Source organism: Tyto alba, unplaced genomic scaffold, assembly GCF_018691265.1.
Source record: "Tyto alba isolate M040663 unplaced genomic scaffold, T.alba_DEE_v4.0 Super-Scaffold_3, whole genome shotgun sequence".
Classification (NCBI taxonomy): domain Eukaryota; kingdom Metazoa; phylum Chordata; class Aves; order Strigiformes; family Tytonidae; genus Tyto; species Tyto alba.
The window spans coordinates 11122328-11149103 of record NW_024881304.1 but is presented as its reverse complement, the minus strand read 5'-3'; the positions used below and the strand labels follow the sequence as shown (position 1 = coordinate 11149103).

Below are 26776 nucleotides of genomic sequence, written 5' to 3'. Positions count from 1 at the left end.
CTATTAAATTCTTCTCTATCACATCACAGAAATTGACACTGTGATGGTAAGTTATCCTGACAATGGTTAAGTCAAAACAAACTATGATGTATTGGTAGAATTTGTAAAAATATGTCTGTGCTATTAAAAATATGAGATGACAATGTAGCCTATTGTCACAGTTTGCCCCTGAGTGGTAAAGCAGAGAGAACTGTTAGGTGTGTGATCCATTCCTGTTCTTCCTATCCCTCACCTGACCATGGATCAGAAAGCTCAGCTGTTCTGCCAAAGACAGAAATCTGGGCACCGTTACCATTCCTTACGCTTCACTGAAAAAAGCTCTAATGTGCGGATATGCCTTGTTCCCAGGAGCAAGTCCCAGACAAAAGAACAAACTAGATTAAGAAGAAGGCAAAGGGAAAAGGTTAAATGGAACTTTTTCCCAAACATGTTACTGGCAAACAGAGGGAAGATCAGGGAGATGAGAAAAGCCTTCATTCTCAGTTTGCTGCCCTCAAATTGAGCAAGTTCCCAACCTCGTAATGTGTCTCAACATATTTGCTTTTCCCTAGGACAAATTAAAAGGCAGAGAAGCTATTTCTTACAGAAACTCTTCTGGCATTTAGCTAGAAGGGGCTATTTTATCTTTCTGAACTATAATGCATCAATTTACAATGAAAAAGCCAAACCAATGTAAGTGCTCCCTCAGTACATCAACTGCTTGCAAACAAGCAGCAGGGAAGAATTCAACTCGGTCATCAGCACCGCAAGAGTTAAAGATGAAAGGAGCAGCAGCATCACCACTTAATACAGGGGGATCTGCCAATATAGCACTTAAATACAGCTGCACATCCCCTTGGCTTCTGCAAGCCCTCCTACCTGTACAGGCCACTGAAGCTATTTGTTTAATAACAACAGTCTGCCACAGCAGTCTGCAGACATCCGTAAAAGTCTATGCAGATTTGCACAAACATTTAGATGTCAAATAAAGAGATTCTTTTGCCAGGTTTTTAAACATGCTTAGAAAACAGGCAGCACCTACATACATCAGAAGTTTAAACAGTGAAAGCCTAGTGAAAAAAAAAAAAAAAAAAGTAAGCAAAATGCAAGGGATTAGATAGGAAGGTGTGGCATAAAAGGCTTTGACAAGCATTGGAACAGTACTGACAGCATCACACGAAATTTTTCTCCTGTTTCACTTTCAGAATAAAAAGGACTCAAAGATGTAAGTTACAAGGAAGAAGCCACAACTGCTTTCAGCAGCCTTCTACTAAAGGACATACATCTGATGACCATTTCCCTCCATTCAACAAACAGTGCCTGAAAAGACAAAAATATATCCACATGGGAACAGAAGCCATTATTTTATCAAATCGATTACTGCTGAAACCTCTGAGCTCTAAACGGCTCTTCACTAAAGTCCTATTGGCATCTAGGTTAACAATTATCTTTTTACAAGTTCAGAAGACATACTGAAAGTAATAGCACCCTCTAATACAGAGCTAATTGATGCAACATAGGCAATGGGATTTGGGATGCTACTATTAAGAACAAATCAGTCAGTCAATCTAACTTTGTTCTGAATAACAGCAGAAGAAAAGACATTTTCAGGATTGCCTTGTAAGGAAGGTACCGCATATGGTAGAAAGAGGAAACCTTATAAAATCCTAGACAGCCTGGTGAAAAAGGGAACAAAAATCAATAGAAATGTCAGTCTATTTTAATTATAAAAATAGGCAACATGAATTCAGGAGAGGGATTTCCCTTTAAAAATTCAGGCTTTAGGCACAACAGAGCTCTAGTTCTCAGGTTTAGGTGGGCGGCCATTTTAATCAACCTGTTCAGCATGTATTTTGCATGTCTACATTAGAAATATTAATTCTTCTTAACTGCTTTCTGAAAAGCTCTTCTAATCGAGACACTGTCTCCTCCACAATGTCTTGTCTCAAGAGTCAAAAGTCAATGCCCTAGAATTACAGGAATCTAGGCTGAAAAATAAACTCTTCTAGTTAATGCCTTTCCATAAGCACAGGAACATCATCTCAACTCAGAAAACAACAGCAATACTTGAATGTCACTGTATGGCAACAAATTTCTTGATCAGCTGAAGATTTATCAGCTCTTAAAACTACAAAACTGTCTCCTTCAATCCACTCCTCTTTTTCAGCATCTTCCTCAGGCAACACAACTTCTTCCAGTTTTTACAACCTTTTTCTAAGGGGTCTTAATTTATGCCAAGAAAAACTGTCTGTTAAATGGCATCATTAGACTCACATGATTTCTTGTGGTTCATGTGAAGTTTTTGGTCTCCTGCATACTAAATGGTCCTTACAGTACGAAATAAATTGGTATAAACAGCTGCTTTATTTTGTGCTCTGATAACTGAGGAAAAACAGCCCTCAATGAAGAAGTCATCCTTCGCTTGGATAAAAGTAAGTGGGCGAATAAGAAGTACATGAATAAAATTAGCCAACTGGGCACTGATTTCTTCACCAACATGCACGTGGTCTGAAGGTACATATCCCAGAAGTTTTCACAAGCAGAGCTCTACCTTTTCTTACAGATTAACATAAGATAAGGCTTTTCACCTACTTCATTTCATTGGCCACAAATACTCTGTAGATCAAGAAACAGGCAACAGAATGAGGAAACACAGATTCAAATTTCTTTTGGTTTCTGTATTCAGATGTAGGATATGTTGACAGCAATACCAAAACTTCCATCCAGCCACAGTCACAGAAAATGAGACAACAGCCAGGTATCAGACATCTAGCAAACAGCCTTGTGGTGATGTCCATTTGCAGGCTAATAACATAAGTTCATAAAGATCTGCAAGAAGTTTTCAGGGTTTAAATAAAAATAACTGGGGAATCTTTGCCATGCACCACTGCATTATACATTCAGTGCCAGTGAGCAAACTGGGAAATTAAAGAAGTGAGAAGTGGAAACACAGAGGAAGGAACAATATGAAGTCAAACCATTACTTGCTTAGGAGACTAGAGGTGACAAGCAAGGAAGAAAAAGTAGTATTCTCTTTCTACCTCTTCTGAGCACAGGGGCACACAAAGAATTAGGAGGATAAACCTAAACTTATCTGCAATATTCTTCTGCCAAGGAAGGATGTTTCTCATAAACATCTAAACCCTTTTTTTTTTTGGTCATGTTTTGGGTCTGATCCAAAAGCCTGACACAGCCACTAGAAACGGTTATTGGATCAAATTCTTAGACAGCACAGAAAATAGCAGGCTAAAGAATCTTAGCAGACTTTCCAAGAGTATTCGTTCATCTCTGGCTTGGGAAAAGCTAGTGAAGTGTCAGACTAACAGAGGACTTTGCCAGGAAAATCTGGGTTGGAACCACAAGAGCAACTGGCTAGAACAGTATTGCCCAGAGAGGTATCAAACAGGTGCTGTAACAAAAGAGACAAGTAAACAAAACAATAAACCAAAATTACTTAGTGCCCTGTAAGTTTCTCCATCGTGCATAACAAAGCAACAACTCAGAGGAACTTCTGAAAGGCATAAATGTCAATTCAGCACCCCACTCAGGCTGACCTTTACAAAAGAGTTTTTCATTTTCACAACCATTTTCTATAGGAATAGAGAACTCCTTTGAAAACCTCCTCCTGAAGACTGCTGGAGAAAGCACAAGCCCTGGGAAAAGACTAAGGTGGCCTAATAACCCTAGTAGTTATGAATTTCCAAATCAGCCCAATTACTTGCAAATTCTGCTAGCGATTTGGGCAGGGGAAAAGCAAGCCTCCTCCTTCTTGTCCCCCTCTTCAGCTATCCCAGTCTCTGCATCTGCTAGGCATCTCAGCATGGACGAGCGGAGTTACACGCCAGGAAGAATTTGCTCCAGTGAGTCACGTTTCTCCACAGTTACTAGCAAAGGGTGAAACAACGACAGCTTTCAAAATTCCCATGGCAACAGCTCCTTCTCTCTACAAACTCTGACTCCACTGGCAGCCTTAACACTGCACAAAGTAGCAGCATACAGAGGCGATTCGAAGCCTATAGTCAGGTAGCATTACTTTTTTTTAATAAAAAATTCACAAGCAGAAACCACTGACTATGGCTAGAGATGTAACCTTGAACTAAGGCACCTAATAGTTGCTCCAGTATGGATCCTTCTGTGTTCCTATCTTTGCAATAATGGGCTTAGCTAAAAATGTTGGAAATTGGGTTTTTAAGGTCAGTAGGAGACCTTTAAAAGCTCTCCAAATAGAACCGAGGTCGTGACTACTTGTGGTCATTGACGTTACAGCAATTTTTGTAAGTACAGGGATATTAATCGCAGGAGCCTGACAATTTCAATTTTAGTAATGACATTCTGTCCACCTCAAACTTACAGTGAAGTTTAATATTTTTCACATACTGATCTGTTTTGTGCTGTTCTTCAGTGTTTTTAAATGGTTGTTTTAATTCACCATGGAGTTGGTTGACCACATTCCAGCTGTACATGGAATGAAGTCTGTATATTGTAGCACCATTACTCTCAGAGGATCCTAGGTAGTTGGAAAATATTGTAATTTAATTTTGTTTGTTTTGGGTTTGGGTTTTTTTTGTTGTTTGGGGTTTTTTTTGGTTTTTTTTAAGCAACTACATTTTGTAAGAGCAGCCAATTATTTCTCTCCCTGGAAGGAATAGAATAATAACAAAAAAAATAATTATGCCATGCCGTGTTTAATTGAATTTTAAAATGAAAAAGGTCCACTGTAACAGTACCAACATTACTTGGGTTGAATCAATAATTTTTAAACAAGCTTGAAGAGGATTACAACAGTATTCTTATTTATTGCATGCACAGTTGGATGTCAGTGCCCTGACATTATTAAGAGCAAATATGCAGTGTAATTCACATGAATAGTTTTACAGAATTATTGATATGAATTAAATTTCATGATTGCTTAAGTGACTGCAAAATTTGAGCTCACTAATTTATTCCATATAAGTAGAATTTCAACCAAAATCCATAGAAATTTTTCCAAATTTGAATGCTTCAGTTCTGTAGCAAAAACACACCTCTCCTGAAACATGTATTTTGCTGAAAAAAAGGTGTTCACAGCACAGTTAACAGCATCAGCATGGGCATCTAATCTCTATATCGTGCTAAATATTTTCGTCTTTGAAGTGATAAAAATCCAACTGTCGAGCATTGCTTGATCTGACGTAATGCCTGGAGAAAGCTAATCAAAAGGAAGTTTTATAGGTTCCCCCAGCTTAAATCCACCCACCCAAATAAGCACAAGTTAGACTTTTTATGAGGTAGAAGAGACTCTGCTGTCACATTCCAGTGTTAATTGGCACAAAGGTTTGAGAATACCTTAGTTTTACTGAACTGCTTTGATTTCAAGCCTTCTGAGCTAAATTTTCTTGCTTCCTTATAATCCTGTCTTAACTATCACTGAGTCTGAAGTGAGAAAGGAGCTTGGACAGATCTATATCAGTGTTCATTCATGCCAGACTCTTGCATTTTCATCTCAAACAGGGTTTGAAAAAAAATTCAGATTGAGGGCAGAAGTAGCAGGGGGGAGCACAAGGAATGCTAATCCCCTGCTCAGCTCTTGTGGGAGCAACAGGTGATGATTAGTCATTGGCCACCAAATCAACGTCCTTTTATCTTCTTCTCTGACTCTTCCAGACAAGGAAGGGCGGGAAAAAAAACAAAACAAAACATCCCTTTCCCCTCCCTCTCTGGGTTTGTACAGCAGATGCAGTGATAAGAGTCAGTGTGCACTTGAGGCCTTTGCAGGACCATTCCCAGGATACTTCCCAACTGCTATGTGAAGTAAGAACATTCACAATTCAGTGGTGAAATAAGCTAAATGGAGTAAAAAGAAGATGTAGCTCTGGTTTACTTCCACCCCCCAGTTTTGTTACAGTGGTCCTTTACCTCACACCTCTAGCCTTACAGCATTTCGTTTACTTGCGTTAAACATTCCTTTTCTGCTTCAGTTTCCAGCCATGCCAGGGTACTTCAAAAGTCTGCATGGTCTCTGTCTTCATTAGCTGAAAATATTAGCATCAGGATTGTAGAACATAAATCACCACAGGTCTCCACCTCCTATTGAAAGACAAAACCCAAGATGCAAAAGCACTAGGACATGTTACACCCAGGTGTGTGCTTCTATTAACTGGCTTCAGAAGAGGTGATGAAACCCCAGATTAACCTTGCACTTAACAATATGAACAGGAGGAAATGTCACTGCTTGAGGAATGACAGATGTTTTGCAGATTACCTGGAAAACAGTGATGGATAATAAAAAAAAAAACATATTTCACATGTAGCACTCAGTTTCAAGAGCTATCTTGTTTTTTTCTTTTACATTTTCATCCACATATATACATTTTACATTATAAAACTCCCTCTGCAATTACAAATGAGCAAGTGCCACTTCACCTGATCCTCACACCTATGACTAATCAATGCAAGATTCAAGCCATCTCTAGGATTAAGAATAGAATTTCTAATTTTCATAAAAATGAAATCTCACAGGAAATAATTTTATTTTTTAAAAAACTTGAAGTACCTGATGAAAGGAGTTTAGGGATCACGCTTCATACCATGTAGCTCTCAGTTTGTTTCAATTTGTTTTTATTTATTCATGGAAAGGGATAGATTTTCTTCCTCCTTATTTTAATAAAACTGCCTTTACTAACAAAAATGAGATCCCAGTTCTGCTGGCCTTGTTTATTGAATTAGAGCCGAGTGTAATAAAGTGGCTGTTGGACAAAGATTTTAACAGAGTACTCGAACACTGTCATTTTCATAATACTACACTCCAATAATACCTTCCTCCCAATATTTTCTCAAAAACTTATTTAAGCCACAAAGCCTTACAAAGATTGTGTACTATGTGTTGTAAAATGTGGGCAAACTTTAATCTTATTTTACCTTTTTCTTTGTAAGTACTCATGCAGTTTCCAGTGTCTAGTAAATATTATGTCGTCACAGATAAACAGCCATTCAACTAATTGCAGATTTCTATTAAGATTTCTCCTAAATTCTCCCTTCCAGTAGCATTTATTCATCCAAATTCATCTCCCTGAAAAATAAGTCCTACACTTTCTCTGTATTATCAATCTCTGTAGGAGATATTGGTATCATTTTGGATTAAACAAGCAAAAAAGGTTTAAGTCTGGAAAATTTATTCATACTGTAAGGTCCTGAAAGTGCCTTCTCAAGCCACTGAAGACAAAAGCCTGTATCTATTTTAGTGCTGTAGAATACATGCTCCACTTTTCCATCAACTGGCCTTGCTTTAATATCCATATCCAGTAAAAAAAAAAAAAAAAAAAAGAAAAAAAACAACAAACCAACAACAGGTATCACTGAATATTAGGAGAGAAACTATCAAAGGAGGAACTTCATTTAAATTAATTTATAATGCATTTACTATATAAAACGATCAATATTTAGTTCTTTATCAGAGCATTAAACACAGAAGACCTCATTTCACATTCATATAGGTTTGTTCATAAGCCACCTGTACAAGAGGAAGCGAGATAAGGTGAGCACAAAACTAAACAAACATGCTTTCAGTGGCTGTCTATCCAGTGACTTCCATCCACTGTGGCAATGTTACATTATAGCTGTGTCAGTTCTATCAACACTAATTAATCTAACAGTAACCTTGTCCTGAATCCTCCCTTCAGTATTTTAAAGGTAACTTATCTCATAAATCAAAATCCTTGTCTGATTGTCCTGGAGGTCTGTATGTAATAAAATTCAGCTTACAGAAGTTGCCTGTGGGAGATGCTTCTTCCTTTATCTGTCCCTTTTGTAAGTGAAGATGGACCCAGTTTCTGACAGTTCAATCTGTGTGCCGTCTAAGCCTACAGTCTAACAGTTTCATATGAACCATGTGGAGTTTCGACTCAGGGTTTTGGGTTTTTGCCTGCCTCCACATAGTAGGGGGAGTGAAATACTAGAGCACATCTTGACATCGTCCCACAGCCCAGCCTACCGTAAAACAATCTCTATCAGCATACATTGGCAGACTGCACAGGTTTAAATCACACCAGGAAGCAGTCAGGACAGGTGGCTGCAAAAAATATAGGCTTCCAGGGAGCCAAAACCTGACTTCTTGGAACTGATTTTGTTTAAGAAGTAAGCTTTCCCTGTCAGCCTCCAGGAACATAGCTTGCTTGAGAAACACCTCTCAGAGGCACTGGCTGGCAGGACACTGTCAGATCGTTTCCAGAACTTTGGGTTTAAAACCATAGAGGAATGGCATTTATAGTTTCATTGATTAAAAATAATTTACCCTTCATTTAGGGAGACAGTGTCTTTGCATCAAGATAATGGGATCTAGTGACTAAAAACTCAGCAATATATCCTATTGTGAAAGCAAGTCTTGGGGAGAATGGGCACAATTATTCAAAGAAGTATTTGCAGGCGAGACTGAACAGTGTAACTGGCAGGAGATCTCTGTCCTGTTATGGACATTCAATGAATGAAGACATGTGGAGGCAAGGAAATGTAGGATTGCTGAGAACGGATAATGAGACTCAAATTTATGATGTCTAGCTGAAGTCTGACCTAGGCTAAAAAGAAGCAGAAAGCAGAACTGCCACATGTTGGGAAACAGAGGTCACCTCAGCTGATTCTGCTAGGCACCCTCACCTGGCAAAACATCTGCAAGGCCCAGATGAAGTCTGGCCTGAGTCTCCACTGGATACGAAACCTCCGATTTGGACAGGGGCCTTCTGATGGGGCTACGCAGGCGACACTTGGCCCACAAATGTTGTACAGGGAAAGGATTCCCACACTCATTTTCTCTTTTTCCAGACTTGGCAAAAATGCTTCTTTGTACAAGTGCAAGTGTTTGAATGGCTGCTCCCCTGCCTCACAGCATCACTGCTCTCCCAACACGGGTAAGTTCAGACAGCAGCACATTATCATATTATTTATTCATGCAAATACTCCACTGCAAGGGGTGACAAAAGTCATGATCCTACAGAAATAATATGTGACGCTGCCCGTATATGGCCATTGGCATGAGGGGGTGTGTTTGCTTTCCCCAGACAAGCCAGAGAATGTTGATAAGGGTATGAGGCTTTTCCAGCAACAATAGGAAAATTGTTTTGTGTTTTTATTTATTAAAGACCAGACTGTGCAAAACCTTGAGAATGATTTAACAAACAGAGGGTTACTAAGAGCCAAGCAGTGCCCAAAAAATGCATTTAGATAAAGATATTAAAGCTCAGCGATTTGCAAAGTATGGATAGATTATTGTAACCTGTACTTCTACCAGGTAGCTGCAAAGTATCTTTGAGCTTAAATTTAAAAGTAACAACACCCCCCACACACCAACAAACACACCCCAAACCCCAAAGCTATTGCAACATCTAGGGCTGTGAATGCAAAAGCAGTCCTGCCCTACCTACAGAACCACCCCAACTCTTCCTACATCCACAGACCCAACACGAACAAGCAGGTAGCATCCTGCTCTGCAGCTTCAATAAATGCTGCACTGTCAGAATAACTGTTCCTGCTCCAGCTAGCTAAAGCCTCACTGATTAGAAAACACACAAAGCACCTGCTGCCCTGGGTGGATCAGACAAGTGTGCTACCACGTACAGAAGTAGCCTGCGTCTTGAAAGGGATGAAGCACATCCACAAACCCTGACTGCAATTCTAGTCCCAGCTTTCTCAGTCTTCTGGATGGCTCAAGGCAGATAATGGCTTTCTTTTCTCCCTTGCAGTGATGGCTGGGCAATAATCTCTAGACTTACAGAAGTGCTACAAGTAAGGATACCTTCTTAGACATTCCCTCAATTAAGTCCAGGTTAAACATAACAAATGTACAAGCCACTGTGAGCTCACTATGATTTTTATGGCCCAGACTCTACCTGAAGATTTGATGATAAGAAACAAATATTTTCCTTGTGAAGAAGGACACTGGAAACTGAAGTAATGGATGCACTGAAGATCTTTAAAACAGCATTATTGCTTTGTTCTGGGTTACTCAGGCCCATACCATTTGGTACAAAATTAATCATCTAAGACTGTAGTAATAAAGTCTCACTTGGAGGCTGCATCACTGCTTGGCATAAACCCAGGCATGCACACTATGTCAGATTGTTGAAAAAACAGAAATAGTCCTCTTTCCTACCCAAGAGCCTCAGGCATTCTCTCCATCACACCAAACAAGGAGACACGACATCTCCTATCACAACTTTGCTAGATTTAGTGCAGGTACAAGACATTTTTCCGTGCTCTTTCAGTCATGTGGCAACTAAGAGTTTCATTACAGTAACGTATCAAATTTCTATCACAATTAGCTTTATTTGCTCTTAGTTCTTGTTCCCAAAAGGCACACTGGATATTAAATTAGATAAAAGACTAGTCTAAAATAAAACATTAACTCTTATTGTCTGAATAATTTTCTCATTGACAGTGAAACAAATGCAAACTACGTAAAGTTAAACAGTGATGACTTTTCTGGAAAACTTCTAGTAAATGAATATTGGTGCTGATAATTGCTATTAATACTAGCTTAGTTATAATTTGTGGTATAGGCAGTTGTAGTACTTTTTACCAAAAATACATCAAATTCAGACATGCTCTGTTTCCTATTAGTGTCATCTCTCGTAGAGCTGGGGGCACAGACAGACTGGAGGCATCTGTTACACACTGAACAGGGCACTGCATGCTTCTCCGGTTCAGGCAGCCAGCGCACAGGGGTAGGCTGCCGAGGCAAAAAACACATTTCAGTATCGCTGTGCCTCTTATCCCCTTTCAGCTCCACTGAGGATGCCAGAATGCCCCTGCCTTTGCATGTCAGGAACATCAGGAGGGTGAGACTGCTCTCAGTTATCATAGCGGTAACAAAATATTTGGAAGCGGAGGAGAGAGGAGTATTCATGCCTTCTTCCTTTCTTCTTCTCATCATGAGCAAGACTAGACATAAGCTAGTCCCAGCTCTGCACAGTAATTTAAAATCAATATAATCACAGTGAACTTTGCCACCTCTGCTTCAGCTGAGTAGGTTTTTCATTTGGGTCCCTTGCCATTTTTCTCCCTGAAAATAAGTTCTTCAGTTTCTAGTCTGCCTTGGAATGAAATAAAGCCATCCTTGGCTTCAACACAGCACATAAGCAGTCTCTCAAGAAATGCAAGACACAGAGCAAACTTCCATCATCTGCACATCCCTACATTCAAACACAATGGTTTCCATTAAATATTTAGGACTCAAATATTTATATTCAGTCAACTAAACTGAGCATTACTTATCCTCCAGGGAATTCTTACCCTCCCTCAGCACAGAGGAGAGGACCAAAGAACATTTCCTATACTTACTAATAACACAGTAACACCTAAGGCTATGAAGAAATCCTTCCCACTGGATGTAAATACCTCAGAAGCAAAAATACAAATCTAGTATAAAAGAAGATACAAAGATCTCGGTGATAGCCAACATAAACAAATGACCATCTCTGCTCCAAGGAGCTTACAGTGGAAGTTCCAAGAGCCAGTAAAACGTGGGGAAAAATGAAAAGGTGAACAGTGTGGGAGACCTTTTCCACATATGTACCATCACTTGGGAATACAGGCAATGGAGAGTTTGACAGGCTACAGAGTAATGCCCCAGGAAAGGAACGGATACTAGTCCTAGTAGATCCTACCACCAGACAGTCACTGTAGGTCCTAGTGGGAGGATTTACAGCTAGCATTTTGTACAGAAGAAATCACCAGCCAGACTTTGTTAATCGTGTTATCATGCGCACTAATTCATACATCTCTCCTACAGCAAACCCTTTTTATTACAGAATTTTAAAAGCCAATACTTGAATTTTAAACTTTAATATGAACTTACATTTTAAAACATTAAATTATCCAGCGAAGCGGACGTGAATGTAAAAAAAAAAAAGGCCATTTCCTCCATCATTTCATTAAATTTGAAAGTACTTATTTATTTTAATAAGTCAAGATGTCCGTATGCCAGGAAATTAACATCGAAGAATGTTAAATATGCCCAGTATCACTTAAAAGCCTATGTAGTATTACGCATTTTCAAAAATAGCATAACTCAGCAAAGCTACTTTCCCAGCAGTTACTTTTGTTACAGTTTCCAATAGTACTTTGGGGAAAAAATCTGAAAATATTTACCATACTCTGCACTCCAGTTAATACAGTAATCATAAGATGCAATGTTGAGTCACGTGTCCAGGAACCACACCACTACCACCTTCCCTAATTTAAGGTCTCGCGTTAATGCCAAACAGATGGTTGTCTACCATGCAGCTCTTCCAAGGGTTTCTGTGCAGACCTCCTTCATTGGCACGTATGATCAAGACCACGGATGGCCTCAAACACAAAGGTTGCAGGACTTGGACTGCTTCCTCTGAACAGTTGTACTTCACATCGCACAACAGGACAAAGCTGTGACTAATATTTTGATCACTTGAACTATCCAGATGTTCTCCAGTCTGCTAATATTGCAGGGAATTCCTCACAGAAGCGGAACTTAACTGGCATGTACTCTGAACTACTCATGAGAGCTTGCAATTTTGAATAGGGGCCCATAATAGCTTAGCCTAGTTTCCTAAGGAAACTATGCATTTAAGCTTTCTATTGCATCTGGTCTAACAATTCCCCTTCCCTTCCCCACCACTTCCAAACCTGTTGTCCAAGTGATCAAACCTGAGAAGTCGGAGAGTTTACTGACACAGCACAGCCACTCGTTTTGTGAAGTGAACTATCACAACACAGGCAATGGTGGCAGGGAGCGCTACTGAAGGCCACAAAAGCAGCTCAAAGCTTTTTCAGCATTGGAGACTTTTCACAGGAATATGAAGCACCTCTTTGCTCACAGAGCTACACAGTTCTGGGGATTTTTAACAGCACAGAAAGGGAAGGCTCTTAGTACCTTCTCCAGCTCATAATCCTCACCTCATTACACACTGCTTCAGCCATTCATGCATTTAACACCTAGCCATCTCTCAGATGGCTTGTACAAGTTTAAGGTAAAGGTAACTTTTCAGTGTTTGCACTGAGAGCAATTAAGTCCTGCAGACATCTGGGGAGCCCTTGCGCAATATAAACAGTAACTGAACTACATACACCAAACCCTTCTTTACAGAAGTCACATCCAATTCTTTCTGCAAACTTACCTTCACATAGCAAGCCCCCTTCCTCAGAGATCAGCATATGATAATACTGTATCATGCAGATACAGTGTCTCAATTTCAAGTCTCCAGCAACAGAAATATAAATTAAAAACATGATCTAAAGTGCCACAGAAGATTCCAAGTTGGAATATATCTGAAAAGTTCATGTCACCTTTGGTTAGGAGCAGACTAGCTTCTAGCATGGAAAATGACTTTTCATACCCCAAAGGGCCAGAAAACTTCGGCGGCAGCAGACTGAGATACACCACCACACCTCAGGAGCAAAAGACGGCATGTAAAACTGAACGTGTAGTGATCTAAACTCTCCATGACTTCACTGTCATCATTACCTCAGGGTTAATCTTTTTTCTGTACTTGAAAAATATATCCACACAAACGCAAAGCAAATCACATAACATGCAATTCTTCATTCTGAGTGTGTCCACTCACTGGCTTGTTCATACAGGAGCTCAGAACATGGGACTGAGACCAGTGCTCAAGGACCAGATGATATGAAATATAGCAAAGGAGTCCTGGGAGGTCCTGATCCAGCACAGTGTAAAAGTACGTGATCAATATTTAATGGACCTTCGTCACCTCAGCCCTAGCTGTGAGTGTAATATGTGTGAGTTGGGAAGCAGACAGGAGACATTTGTTTCACTAGCCCACATAGGAAAAGCAACAGAAACTGCAGTCCACATGCCAATACTCATCACCTTCAAGCATTCAATTGCAGGGATGTTTCCTCTTTTGTTTGTTTCTAAGGAAATTTATACACTAAGACAGTTGAGAAAGTCTCGGAAATGAGTCAGAAATAAAAAACCCTATGTGAAACAGCTCCTCCTGAGTCTTCTGGCAGCTGGACAACTTAGATGTTGGCGTGAATGCTCTAATTACGGTGAGGTAAAAAAAAAAAGCAGTACAGGCCAGCTTCAGAGACCTCAGTTCAGCCCTCTGCTCAGCCACACTTGGGTAATCTGAGACACGGCATCCAGCCTCGCTGCACCCTCCTAGTCTTTACAGCTGTGATCACAACATGACCTTACCTTAGAGCAGCTATACTGGGATAGATGTGTATCTGCGTACATGCCTGCAAGGCTGTAATCCTATAGTAGTGTGGAGTAAACATGCATGAAGTAAGACTGCAGTCAAAGGAAAACATAGGGGAGGAAGGAGTTACTTCAGCCACAAGTGGAACAGACTGGCTTAGGTTAAACTCAGCAGTACTGTTTGGAAGACAACAGGCAGGATTTTCTTTGAGATTGAGAAAGATAGAAAGCCTAATACTCATGGCAGCAAAGACTCCTTTGGTGAAGAACTGCTTGCTGGCCAAATCAGTCCACTTAAGTATTTTAAAGTTGTTATATCTGAAACTAATCTCACCCTACTGTGGGTTCAACCATAAGGACTCCATGAGTCATCAATGCCCACCACTCCTATGATAACTCAAGTTGCAGTCTTCATAGATCAGCAACAGGGACATAGGGCTCCTAATTCTTCATGAATTAAATGAGTCATCTCACTAACTGTTCTGAAAACATCAACCCTCAGTCCCACTCACCTCACAACTGGGCAGTGTTAAGAGATATGAGTGGGTAGGAACACATATTTAGGAAATATTCATTCAGAGTTCAATTGAATTAAATCCACTTGCTTTCCCAGCTCTACAAAAACAGAAGCTTGATACTCAGGTTCTCAGTAAGGCTTGACATTACTTTTATGCTGCAGAGCAACATACCTCTTAAATAAATGATTCCGGTGCCAATAGCCTCCCTCAGATAGGAAGGGTACAGAGATGACCCTTAAGAGTTCACAGGAGAGTTAAAAACATTTCCAGAAAATAATTCAAGTGCTGTTTAAAGATGTAATTTATATGCACAGCTCTGCACTCCATTGCAGGATTTCATATTTATTTAATTTGATGGTTAAAAGTGTGCCCATCCAACTCTTTGGGCAAATGCAGTCTTTAATAAAAAACTTTGTAATTTAGAGCCAAATGTTCAGTGAGCTGAATAGGAAAAGAATGTCTTCTTGCTCAAGCCCAACATTGTCCCAACCCCACTGGAAAAAAATGAGAGGACCAAACAGACCGAGAGCTTCATCAAAGGAGCCAGCACAGGGAGAAGTTCAGTTTGCTGCTGAAAGAAGAATTAAGCTCCATAGCTGGAAGGCCTCTGTTAGCTCAGGAGCTTCACAACGCCTGAGCTACTGACATGTTCTCCCCCCCAAGAAGAGGCAGTCTCCAAGGCAACCAAGATCTCTTCAATTAGTATTTGATAAGGTTGGATATGTGGCCTAAGAAACAGTGCACAGCACTGGCACTCAGGATGAATTTCCAACTCTGCTGTACACCGCATGGGGTATATCAAAGAAATTAAACCACCCTATCCTTCAGTTCCCACCATGTAAACACACTTACCTCAGAGACATCACAAGAATTCCAACTCCCTCAGCTGCTAAGCATTCATACCCTGGAAGGGTTCAAGGCCAGGCTGGACAAGGCTTTGAGCAACCTGGTCTAGTGCAAGGTGTCCCTGCCCGTGGCAGGGGGGTTGGAACTGGATGAGCTTTAAGTTCCCTTCCAACTCAAACCACTGTGTGAAATGATACTGCAATACTAAAGGACACCTCAGAACATACATAGATGAGACTCTTTCTAATTCCACCTTTCTCTAACAGGCATGTGACATTCAACATGGAAGAAACGTATGGCACTTCTGCCCACCTCCCGCAAACAGCATCCCACTGGCAGCGGACACGGCCGCAGGTGGGAATTCCCTGCCCGCAGCCCACCGCAACACTGCTCCTGCTCACTCCTCCCTTTGCCGGGAACCCACTGGGACACAGGGACTCCTGCTGCAGGCAGGGGCTGCTTTTTCAAGGATCATAATGATTAAAAACGGCAAATCTTTGATGCCACATTCTACAAGATGGAGACACTTTCTGGGAAAGGGGAAAGATGGGGCAATTCCTGTGGCAGAGATACTGAAAAGAAGACTCTCTTCTGAACAGTGTCTGGAATGACACAAAGCAGCCATCTGACATAGCAAAAATAATGGAAATAATTCTACATCTACTGCATCAACTGTAGTCCTGGCCTTGCTCAGCCCTTTCATACAAAGACTCCGCTTATATCCTGCAACTAGAATTCTGATGCATTCCTTGATTATTTCATGCTTGGACTATTGCAATAATGTTTGTGCCAAGCTACTTCTTTTTAATCCATGCACTACAAGGCTATTCAGAGCTTCCCTGCTTGCTTTGTTTCTTACTGCAGTATCCTTGCTGTTCACATACTTTCTTCCCCATTGTTATTCTCCTATATGTGTTTAGTTACATGTGAAATCAAGACTGGAAGTTCAATGTACTACTGCAATCATTCAAGAACCTCAAGGCAACAGCAGACTCCAACCTTCTGTGTACTCTCCAGTCCACTTGCTGAGCTCATATTACAGCTGCTACCCAAATACTTCATCTTTCCTTTGTGTGTTTAAAATATAGGCGTTTCACATGGTTTTATGTGTAAAGAGCTTGAAATATTTAATACTGTTTATTTCAATGCCTAGAAATCAGCTAAACTGGCAACTTTTTGCTGCACTTCAGCACACTTTCAGTTTTATGAAACAGTGCACTGGTTGTTGTCATTCCAGAGGTTTTCTACAAATGTCCCAGTGTTCACATTGAAAGAAAATGCAACAAAAAGCACAGTACGTTTAAAGAAGAGAGAGGTCCCCCCTCCCCAGCAAAAGCAGCTCTTTGTGCTTCCTCATTTCAGCATAGATAGCCAGAGCTGTGACTGCAGCAGTGCAAAATAAAAATACTTTGATGCACTATTGGAACAACTGGATCTGAAGTTCTAAAGATTTCATCCAGCATCTGTTGTAGTTATTTTACACTTTTGTGCTGTGGTAGGGAAAATTTCATGAAAGAATGCAAGTGGAGGGAACGTCTGGTTCTTTGTACCTCTTACATTTAAGTGCCTTAAAGCTGTTTATCTGCCAATGGCCTACCAATTCAAAAAGAGTATCAAAAATATTCAAAGCATTCAAAAAAATCAGTGATTTGCTTTAATGTATTTAAGTAATGAAAAGCAATCAACTTCCAGAAAGACCCTTGCCAAAATAAGAAAAAAGGCAATTTCACCGTAACAGCATCCAACATTTAAAAATTCCGTCAACCATTTCATTAAAGACTGGATACTAGGATTGACTATGACAGTACTTGGAATAACCTGTAAGCGTGACACACAAGAAAAGGTGGCAAGAGAGAGTAAACAGTATTAATGGTATTCAATAAGGAAATCGTGTCTGTGTCTAAGTAGAAACTAAATTACTATCTGAGGTTTTCTTAGCAGATTATTTAGAAACTTGCCAATAGACAAACAAAGTAAATGACAAGACTCTCAATCAAAGCTGTGTTCCCCAGCAAAATGGCTTAGTAAAAATGATACAAACTACTTGGACTGCTTCTGGCAAGGCTGGCTCTCCTTAGAGGACTGCTAATGTTAAATACTCAACACAAACATGTGATTGTGAATTCTTTATTCACGCTAGCTTATGGTTAGGGAAATGTATCCTGTTCTCAGGGACAGGAATTGAAAACTTATGGCTTCATTCTCACAGAAAAACCAAAAAATAGTATTTTTTATTTTTTACTTCACAATGCAGAATAGCTAAGGATAAATAAAAATCATTATTGACATCCTCCTAGTAAGCACACAGTTTGATACAGATTCTGCAAACAAGTATGTGTCCAGTGCACATTTGTCCAGTGTCTTGCTCACGGACACGAAGATGCATGACCCAGTACCATCAGAATACAAACAATCAAAATATACAGATGGTATTTCCTGTTTATTTGAGAAAATACACAGCAGTATACCACTTACTTTAGCTGTGCACATTAAAAATCAGGGTTCATGCTCAGACAGTAACAACAAACTCTCAAGCTGTTTTTCCGTGTTTCTCTTATGAAAGAGTGTAGCATTGATTTCTGAAACAACTGTTATTCTAATAAGATTGCACATGGAAACGAATGCATCGCAGCTGGTTTTAGCAGGGTTCAGTGAAAACTACCATTCATCTCTGATGAACGCAGATAAAATATTCAAAGCTCAGTTTACGGATTAGATCAGATATTAATGGGAATATTTTGCCAAGTTCTCTCATCTTAGTTCCTCTTTAGAAAGTCAGCTTAAAAGAGTGAGGAAGGGAGAGAGCCAGAACCTGCTCATTTTGACCATCCTGCATTTAATGGAGATGAGTACTCTTACAGCAGAACGATAACCGTGGACACCGTATGCCAGAGTTTTGGTCAATATCGAGATTTATTATTCTGAGGGACACAAAGAGTGAAATACTGACCATGGCATATGGGCCATTAGTTACCTCTCGGTTCAATAAGTCTTGATGCTTTCCTTACTATGTGCTGATTATTTCCTGTCCAATTCACATTAGCAGCTTATTTAATGAGAACAATCTAAGCAAAGAGAGAGAAATTCACACATTTACAAAGGACATCAGCAAGTTACATTTCATCACAGTTAACACCATTTGCTGTTCTTTCAGGAAATAACCTTTACTGATCTTTCTTGTTTTAATGCCAGCAATTGCTTTTGAGGAGAACACTCAATTCTTATATTCACCACTGGTTATATTTTAAATAATAGCATCTTAAAGGAAAGCAATAACTGCCTAAGTGTTGTAGGACAAGGCATTCACACACTGATAGTGTCCACTGGCATGAGAGCGTGGCCACAGTTTTTCCTATTCTTAATGAACACTTTTCCCCATTCACAAGGTCATCCCTACGCTTGTGGAGCCCATTTTTCCTCTATTAACTTCTACTAATGTTCATGGTAGTTGCACAGAATCTCGGAGAAAAAGGAACCAAGATTTTAGACAGAAAAAAACATCAATAAGGACACGCATGAAGAACAGAAGCATCATAAGCAGTGCTAATAATTTCACACAAAGTGAGATATCAAAGGTACAAAGAGGAAAGAGATGCCTTGAATACACCCTAAGATTAAAGAGAAAGAACAACTGTATGCATTTTCTACATAGGGTTCTCTTTACAAAGCCATAGTTGAATAAACAGGAAAAAGAACACATATACATCTTTGACCAGTGTCTGCTTTTTTTCTTCAAGAAGCCCAAATGGTTCTGATTAGTTAAGAGTATTCCTTGAGTGAATCAGCTTGCAACACTGGGGCTGATCAGCAGAACAGCCAGCACGAGAGCCGGGCACACCAGTTGCACCAGCACCGCAGCTCAACTGGGAAACTCCAGTGATAAAAGCACCATCACCTAACAACATCCTGCCCCAGGACAGGGCAGCCTCCCATTCCATACCCATTGATCACATATGTTGCTGGAAATAATTAGACATCACATCTTCTATCTGAAGAATCCATGAGAAGTTTCCTGATTTGAGTAACAGAGTAAGGTGCAATGTTCCCCATATCCACTTCTAGTTTTCCACAATCTCATTAAATGATTGTCACAATAATTTTAGATAACAGTTTTTCAGAAAAAAAACAGATATGAGTGGGTATAGGACCTTCAGAGCTACGATCACTTAAGATACAAGCACCTGCATCAGCATCTCAAAATTCTGACCCTCTCACTACCCATTTTTTTGGCTAGTGCAAGGCAAAATAGGGTCTGCACAGGTCACCAGCAAAGTGTTCTCAGCACTGACAAATGTAACACTTGACACTGAGAGGCATCTTTAAACATCTGGAATATTATGCTCTGTGAAGTAGCATACATTACACAAGTGAGGAACAGTCAGAAAGGCCTGGATCTGGTAGACATTTCAACTACGTACTTCTGTAGGATTTATTTTCCAGTTTCATTTCTTTGTTTTAAAAACAGCTTATATACTTAAAGAAAATATTTCCACATTGGTGGTAAGGCACCTGAACTACTATCTGTTACTATTACGGGTTTTAGAAACACACTGAGTTCCATGGCAATTATAAGGAGGTGCTAAAAATCATTTCAATCTTGTCCATTCGGTGGTCAGCCTAACAGAAAATTTTATTGTGAAAAGCAAAGACTGCACTAAAGTACATTCAGGATCCACACCTACTTCTTCCTCTGACTGTGCTGTGCCTATTCCACATTCCTGTTACACTCCAAGTAATGCGGCCAGTTGTAGTTTCAGACGGAAGTCTTTGGGAAACCGTAAGACATGATCATGGAATAAATACTTTGCCAAAACATACATGAATACACACACACAGAGAAATCCCTCTAGAAATGTAGTTTGAGCTTGCTGCAAAACCCCAAAAAGAACATCTAGGAGATCTCAGTCTCTGTTCAGTCTTGCAGTTCCTATTTAAAGACAAGTTAGTCTTCTGTTTTCAGTGTTTGCTCACTTCTGAATTTGGTTTAAAGAGCTGCTAGCGTAGACTTAACGAAGTTACTTCTGAAAGGCTGATTGTGTTTCCTTCTGTCTTTTTGACAGAACCCATTTAAAATGGGCCTTCTTCATTTAATTATCTAGTCTTTAGTTTTGTGAGTTTTATTTCTGAACTGGAATAAATGTTATAGTCAGAATTGTGTCTGTAGACAACAGGCTTATTTAACGAGGCTTAAAAATTGTTTCCTTTACAATCAGACAGGGAAGAGAGAGCGCTCTGTGGTACAGACTCCACAGCTTTATCCAGGGCACAAGCAGTATGGCCACAGGGCACTGAAGTTGACAGGGTCCTGTCGCAGGGATATTTAGCTACATAGATGCCTTACACAAATGTTACAGACCCAAGGGGGTTGTCTGACTCCTAATCAATAATTGAAATTCATACTCTCTAAACTCTTGTGCCTGAGAAGAGCGGTATTACCAGGCAGTACATGGTAACACTCTAGATTGCTCATGAAACCAGGAAAATTCCTGATCTCCAGAGTTTAAACCAGCTCCTGGACCATTCTCCCTCCACTAGAGCACAGAGCAGCAGAAGGGTTTCCTACAGGCTACAGAGAAATTACTCTAGAAGCACAATATAGGACAGATATATCCTGTGGAAGATGAAGACTTGAGGGATCTCTGCAATTCAACTGTGACCTTTTTCCACCCCCAGGCAGGAAAACCACAACTGGCTGGCTGCTTTCAGACCTCTCCACGTCCACCTCAGGATTTATTACAGAACACTTAAGCCCCATAACACAAAAGCTCTGTAAGCAGGCAGGCACAGCCGTAATCATAGAGAGGCCTCTGCTGCTTCAAATCAGTACAGCTCAGCTGAAATCAATATAAAGCCTAATGTAGGCCCAGCAGAGACATGGGCACACTGGTCAATATTGGAGTTCAACAGATGGCTGTCCACTGATGGCTGGCAGGACCCATCCTGGTCTTATTTACTCCAGTTAGCAAATCTCCTTAGAAGCAGCTTCAGATTCACCAGTGCACAGTCTAGCATAACTTTCTTCCCAACCCATTACTGCTGGGCTTGGGCCAGCAGATGTTGTACAGCTAACTGGAGGGGAGCTGGCCTAACCATCTGAAGATAGGGAAGGAAAGCAGTCTACCAGATAATGTCTGTAAAAGAGCTTAGAATCCATTGACACAGGCTAATTGCTTACTGCAGAGTCAAGTTTGCATTCCCTGTAGACTCATTTGATGTAAACTTCCTACACATGTCCAAAACTCTACCCACAGGACAAACATTAGTACATAAATTGCTTAGCCAAGCCCTGCTCAGGGTTCCTGGGACATATTCTGGGGAATAAGGAAACAAGGAGAAAGAAACAGGTAACATGATCGTCCTCCTTACTGTGCTCGGCTAGAAACAAACATCTGTCTGGCATGCTCTGCCCCCCACCATTTATTCCCACCTTCATCCTAAACACAGAAGCTAGGCATTTTCATTACCTTTGTTCCCCTCAGTGAGCAAATATGGACAAAAGACATCAGAGAGGAGAGGCTGAACTGGCTGAAAATCCTGCATACAGCTGGAAGGAACCCAGTGAGGGTGGAAAAGATAATCTCCTACGTATAGAAAAAGCAGCAGCCTGTAGAAACATCCAATTTCTAACAGAGCATGGGCTCCTTTCCCCACCTAATGGCTCATCCTAGTTTCTTCCCTTTCTCACAGCGATGCTATGTCCTGCAGGAGTCTCAGTATTGCCAGCATCAACCCTGTAAAATTCCTTCAAAAATAGCCACGTAATTTCCAAGTCTCTACTTCCCTTTGCCTTTTCCCTATCAGACGCAACCCAACTCATTGCCTGCATCTTGACATTCAGACTTAGCCCATGGCCCTGGCCCTCCTGCTCCCAGGCATCTACATGGGGCTCAGTGACGCAGAGCTGCTCCTCCTTGCAGGCAGAGACCACGGCGTGGCTCAGGACACCACATCTCCTTCCACTTCCAGGGTGGGCTTGCTCAGATGAAGTATCCACACAACCCCTACAGCTGCGGCACGCTGTACCTAGGCTGTTTGCTCACACCTGTATTTCATGTCATGAAACCTTTGGTTCTGCAGCTGGAATACTTGGTCCCAAATCACATTCCTCTGGAATGGCATTTCAAGTCACTCTGTTCAAACAGTAGCCTGACAAATCATTCTGAGAAAACGATATTATATCCTTTTCTGGTTTCTTGACAAGTGCTGGTAAATATATCATTTCCACTTTTTCCATCTCCTAATTCAGTCTTTTTATCAGTAATAGTGACAAAAAGGTCCTAATTAGGTAGCGCTAATCAGGTAGAATGGCATGTGATTGACGGCTGAGAAGTCACTATCTGTTCTCTGAAAAACAAATTGGCAATTTTCCTCCTATAAGCAGGAGATTTATCAATAGACAAAAGGATGCTAAACCCCAAAAGGTAAGGTATAATTACACATCAGGGCTATACACTTCCTTTTGACATAAATCTAAAAGAATTTGTGGGTGTGAAAGCTTTTTTGGAGGGGTGAACAAGTGATATTACTCATCGAGGAAGAACAACATAATCACAGAAATAAAATTAGGAAAATTGTCTATGCATAAACTGGTATGTGGTGGGTTTGTGGGTTTTGTTGCTTTGTCTGTTTGGGCTTTTTTTCCCCTCTCTCCTCCCCACCTCCTTTATTTTTTTAAACCAGGACTGGTTAAAAAAAAAAAACCTCTAGTAACTCAAGCAAAGAGTTTTGACACATATGAAAACAAAATAATTCTACTTGTGTTTTACCTTTTAAAAAACATAATCCTTTAACTACCTGCAATGAATATTCTAAACACGTTTTTCAGTAACAGAAACAAAATAAGCTTGCCAAGTGGCACTTGTAATATTTTACACAAGACAGCAGATAGGAACAGGCCATTCATTCCAACATACAAATTCTTCCTCTATTTTCTTACTTTTACATTTCATGAGTTTGAGGGCTTAAAAATCTAAAAAAGTTATTTTAAGCTGCAATATAGAAGTATATCTTGTGGCAATATTTGTCCATCTGATAATCTCAAAATGTAGCAAAAAGTGGTCATTTGTCCTACATTACTAAAATATTTAGATTTATTTCACTTGCGTGACCTCATTTGCAAATGAGATAGCTTGTATTTTGAGATCTAACAGAGAAAACTTGTGACATCTGGTATTTTCTGTATTAATGGAAAAAAATAAGCCTACCTGTAACCATTAATTTCTAATTAAATTTACGGTCTGTATAAGAGAGATGGGTTGGCAGACAAAAATTAACATTTGCCTGTTAATCTGGCATCAGTCTTCAGACTACTTAGAAAGTAGTATTTTTCCTTCAGCTAAAACTAGGCCTGCACAACTTCCTCTTGGACAAGCACCAAATGTTTGAAATGCATCCCAGATTTCCCATAAAAGCATGCACAAGTTCATTATGATACTTGAAATCTTCATAAAAACTTTCTAGATATTAGATATTTCACCATAGATTCAACATAGCTATTAACCTGATTTCAAGGTGTTGGGTTCTCTTTAACAATTTCAAATACAGACCCGGAATTTTCTAGACTTGCCTGAACCAATCATCAAGCCATATATCAAAGACATCATTCTGAAGTATATTTTGATTTGTGGCATTTCAAAGTTGTGCAGACACATCAGATTTTCCATAAGACTTAAGAGCAATCGGACAAACAATAAATTACCCTTCCAATGTCCTACCTTCTCAGCATCACATATCCTGGTGTGATGCTGCATTGACAGGTCTCACTGTTGTCATTACACACTAGCGCAAAAATACATGCACACAAAGAAACAATTATAAAATTTCTAGTTTTTTTTGTTGTTGTTGTTTTGTTTTGTTGTTTTTTCTTTTTATCTGGATGTATATATGAATGCTTGCAGTCTTTATAAAAGGCTCAACAGGTTAAGCAAATGGTGAGCTTGGGAATGTACTTATTGGACAGGGAAAGTAAAGAAAAGTTTGTGGGAGCATGCTTTTTTAAGGGTGTGTTAAGAAACTGAAAACTGACTGAAAGAAAGAGCAGAGTAATAATCCTGCAGCAAATCCTGCAGGTAAATGGCAGGAAGAAAAGGAGAGGATGTGTGTAGAGGGAGTTTGTAAGGAAGTCAGTAGAAGAAAATACACGGTAAAACTAATTTAAACTATTTCTGTGCATAGTAGTAACAAAAAGCAAGGAAACAAATTCATTTTTGAGATATTTTATATTTCAGTCCTCTGAAGAAGTCAACTCACCCGAGTATGCCCAGTAAGGATCCCCCGAAGCCTTTCGCCTCCGTATCTGCACAGAACTACCATGTCTGTTGTCATGCAGAGAGCCAACATAACCTTCAGTCAGAGCTGGGAAAAGAAGAGGAAGGAATCATTAGGGAAGTGGTATTTACTCCCTGGAGTTTATACTGTGAAACTTACATCTTCATTGAGCAGGGACTAAAAACTTGGCATTGCTTAAAAAACAAAAAAAATTTAAGAGGCATGTTCCTCAGCCATGAAACCCCACCATCCAAAGATGATTCACAGAAGCCAGGACTCACTGATGCCACTACTGTCGTGCAGGCATGTGCCATGTAACTCCAGTAATTTCCGTAAGGAAATTCTGATATACGCAAGCAAACAAGTATGAGCCATGACATATGACCAAATTTTCTCTGTCTGGACCCAAAGGATAGCTTGCTTTGCTAGTGACTACCAAATGTAATTCAACACAAAAATTATCAAAGATCCTTAAAGGAATACAGATGCAACCATGTGGAACGTGCCAGTAAGGTGATAACCAGGATAACACAACTGCACCTATTTTAAGCCACATCTGAAAATCCCATGTAGAACAGTTTCACTGGGGAGTAAATGAATCTCCTCCGTGTACGACCATCAAACCAGAGCCCACAGCACACCAGGTAACATCCTCAACACAAGCAAGGCTCAAGTAGCATCGCCTCATATGATTTACTCAAGCAAGGCAGACATGCAGCACCACCTTCTAGCCAAAGGAAGGTTGCATATGTCAGACAAAATACCCAACGTGCAATACCAATGCCTTATGGCATGAAAGAGAGGCCACTAATGAAGAAAGCCATGTAAAACTTAACAAGCTAGAAGGAATTAAATTCATCAACCAAGAAAGAAAATAATTCATCCTACACTGAATCCCAAGATTTTTCTTTTAGACCTCAAACAATATGTATGTATTTTTTAACTTGTAAAGTAATGCATAGCTTCCATGAGGATGTGGGTTGTTTGGAGTTTTTACGTGCCAATTTTGCTTGTTGTTTCTATGCATCTGACTGAACTGAACGGGAGGTGTGTGAATTCACAAATGCCAGTAAAAAAATGTGTAATAATTTCAACTACTTTTCTCAGAGAACCACAGCTGAAATCATTTGTGCTATAATAAACGCACACAAAGAAACTCTTAGATCCACAGACATGGAATGTGAAGAACAAGTATGCACCAACTGGCTCTATGGAAATTTGAGTCCAACCGATCCCAAACCACTTACCTGATCAGTAAGAAACTACCTGAATAATTGAAGTTAAAACTTTAGAAACCCATGTAAAGCACTGCCACCCAGATGCAGTCACCAAGTGCTGTACTCCCTTCTGTTCCCAGGCCAGTTACAGCTGGGCTAAAACAAAGATTTGTAACAGGACTTTATTGAACATCAAGCACCTGTAACTCAGAATTTAGCTTTCTTTCCCTTTACAAAAGCTTCTGGGTGACACCCCGCTTTGTACCACAGTAGCTGAGATCATGCTCTATCCGAGGGCTATGCATGGGTGCTAAACAGCTCTACAGACAACCTTCACTCTGCAACATGAATCATGGATTTCTGAAGATTTTAGAATCCTGAAGATGTAGGAAATGTCATGCAATCTCAGGAAAGGCATCATAGGTTTGCCCCTGCCAAATTTTCTCTTGTGCAAGCAAAGGTACTAATTGTGCAATTTATTATGAGCCTCTGATTTGAATGAGTTTTCCAGGTTTCTTGGCAACTTTCTAAATGCTAATGCACTCCAGGCTGCGAACTAGAAATGCTGGAACACATCATGCCACCAGGATTTGTAGGCAACACTATATCACATACCTTATTTTCCTCTTCTGATTTACCCTAATATATTTACCTGGTTGGGAAGCAATAGGCACTCATTTCAGTAGGAAAGAGCAGGTAAAGTAATGTGGGGACCCAAACCCTCTCTGCTAAAAATCTACAACAACCAAGCAGAAAAACCAAACCAAACCAAACCTGAGCAA

The 26776-nt window shown here is 40.0% G+C and overlaps 1 protein-coding gene across 1 annotated transcript in view; it reads right to left on the bottom strand.

Annotated features, from left to right (window-relative positions):
* Window positions 1–26776, bottom strand: part of PTPRG (protein tyrosine phosphatase receptor type G) — a 413639-nt gene that overhangs the window by 296089 nt on the left and 90774 nt on the right. The window contains exon 2 of the mRNA XM_042799608.1: window positions 24760–24864. Within this exon, the coding sequence (XP_042655542.1) occupies window positions 24760–24864 (105 nt within the window). The remainder of the gene's footprint in view (window positions 1–24759; window positions 24865–26776) is intronic.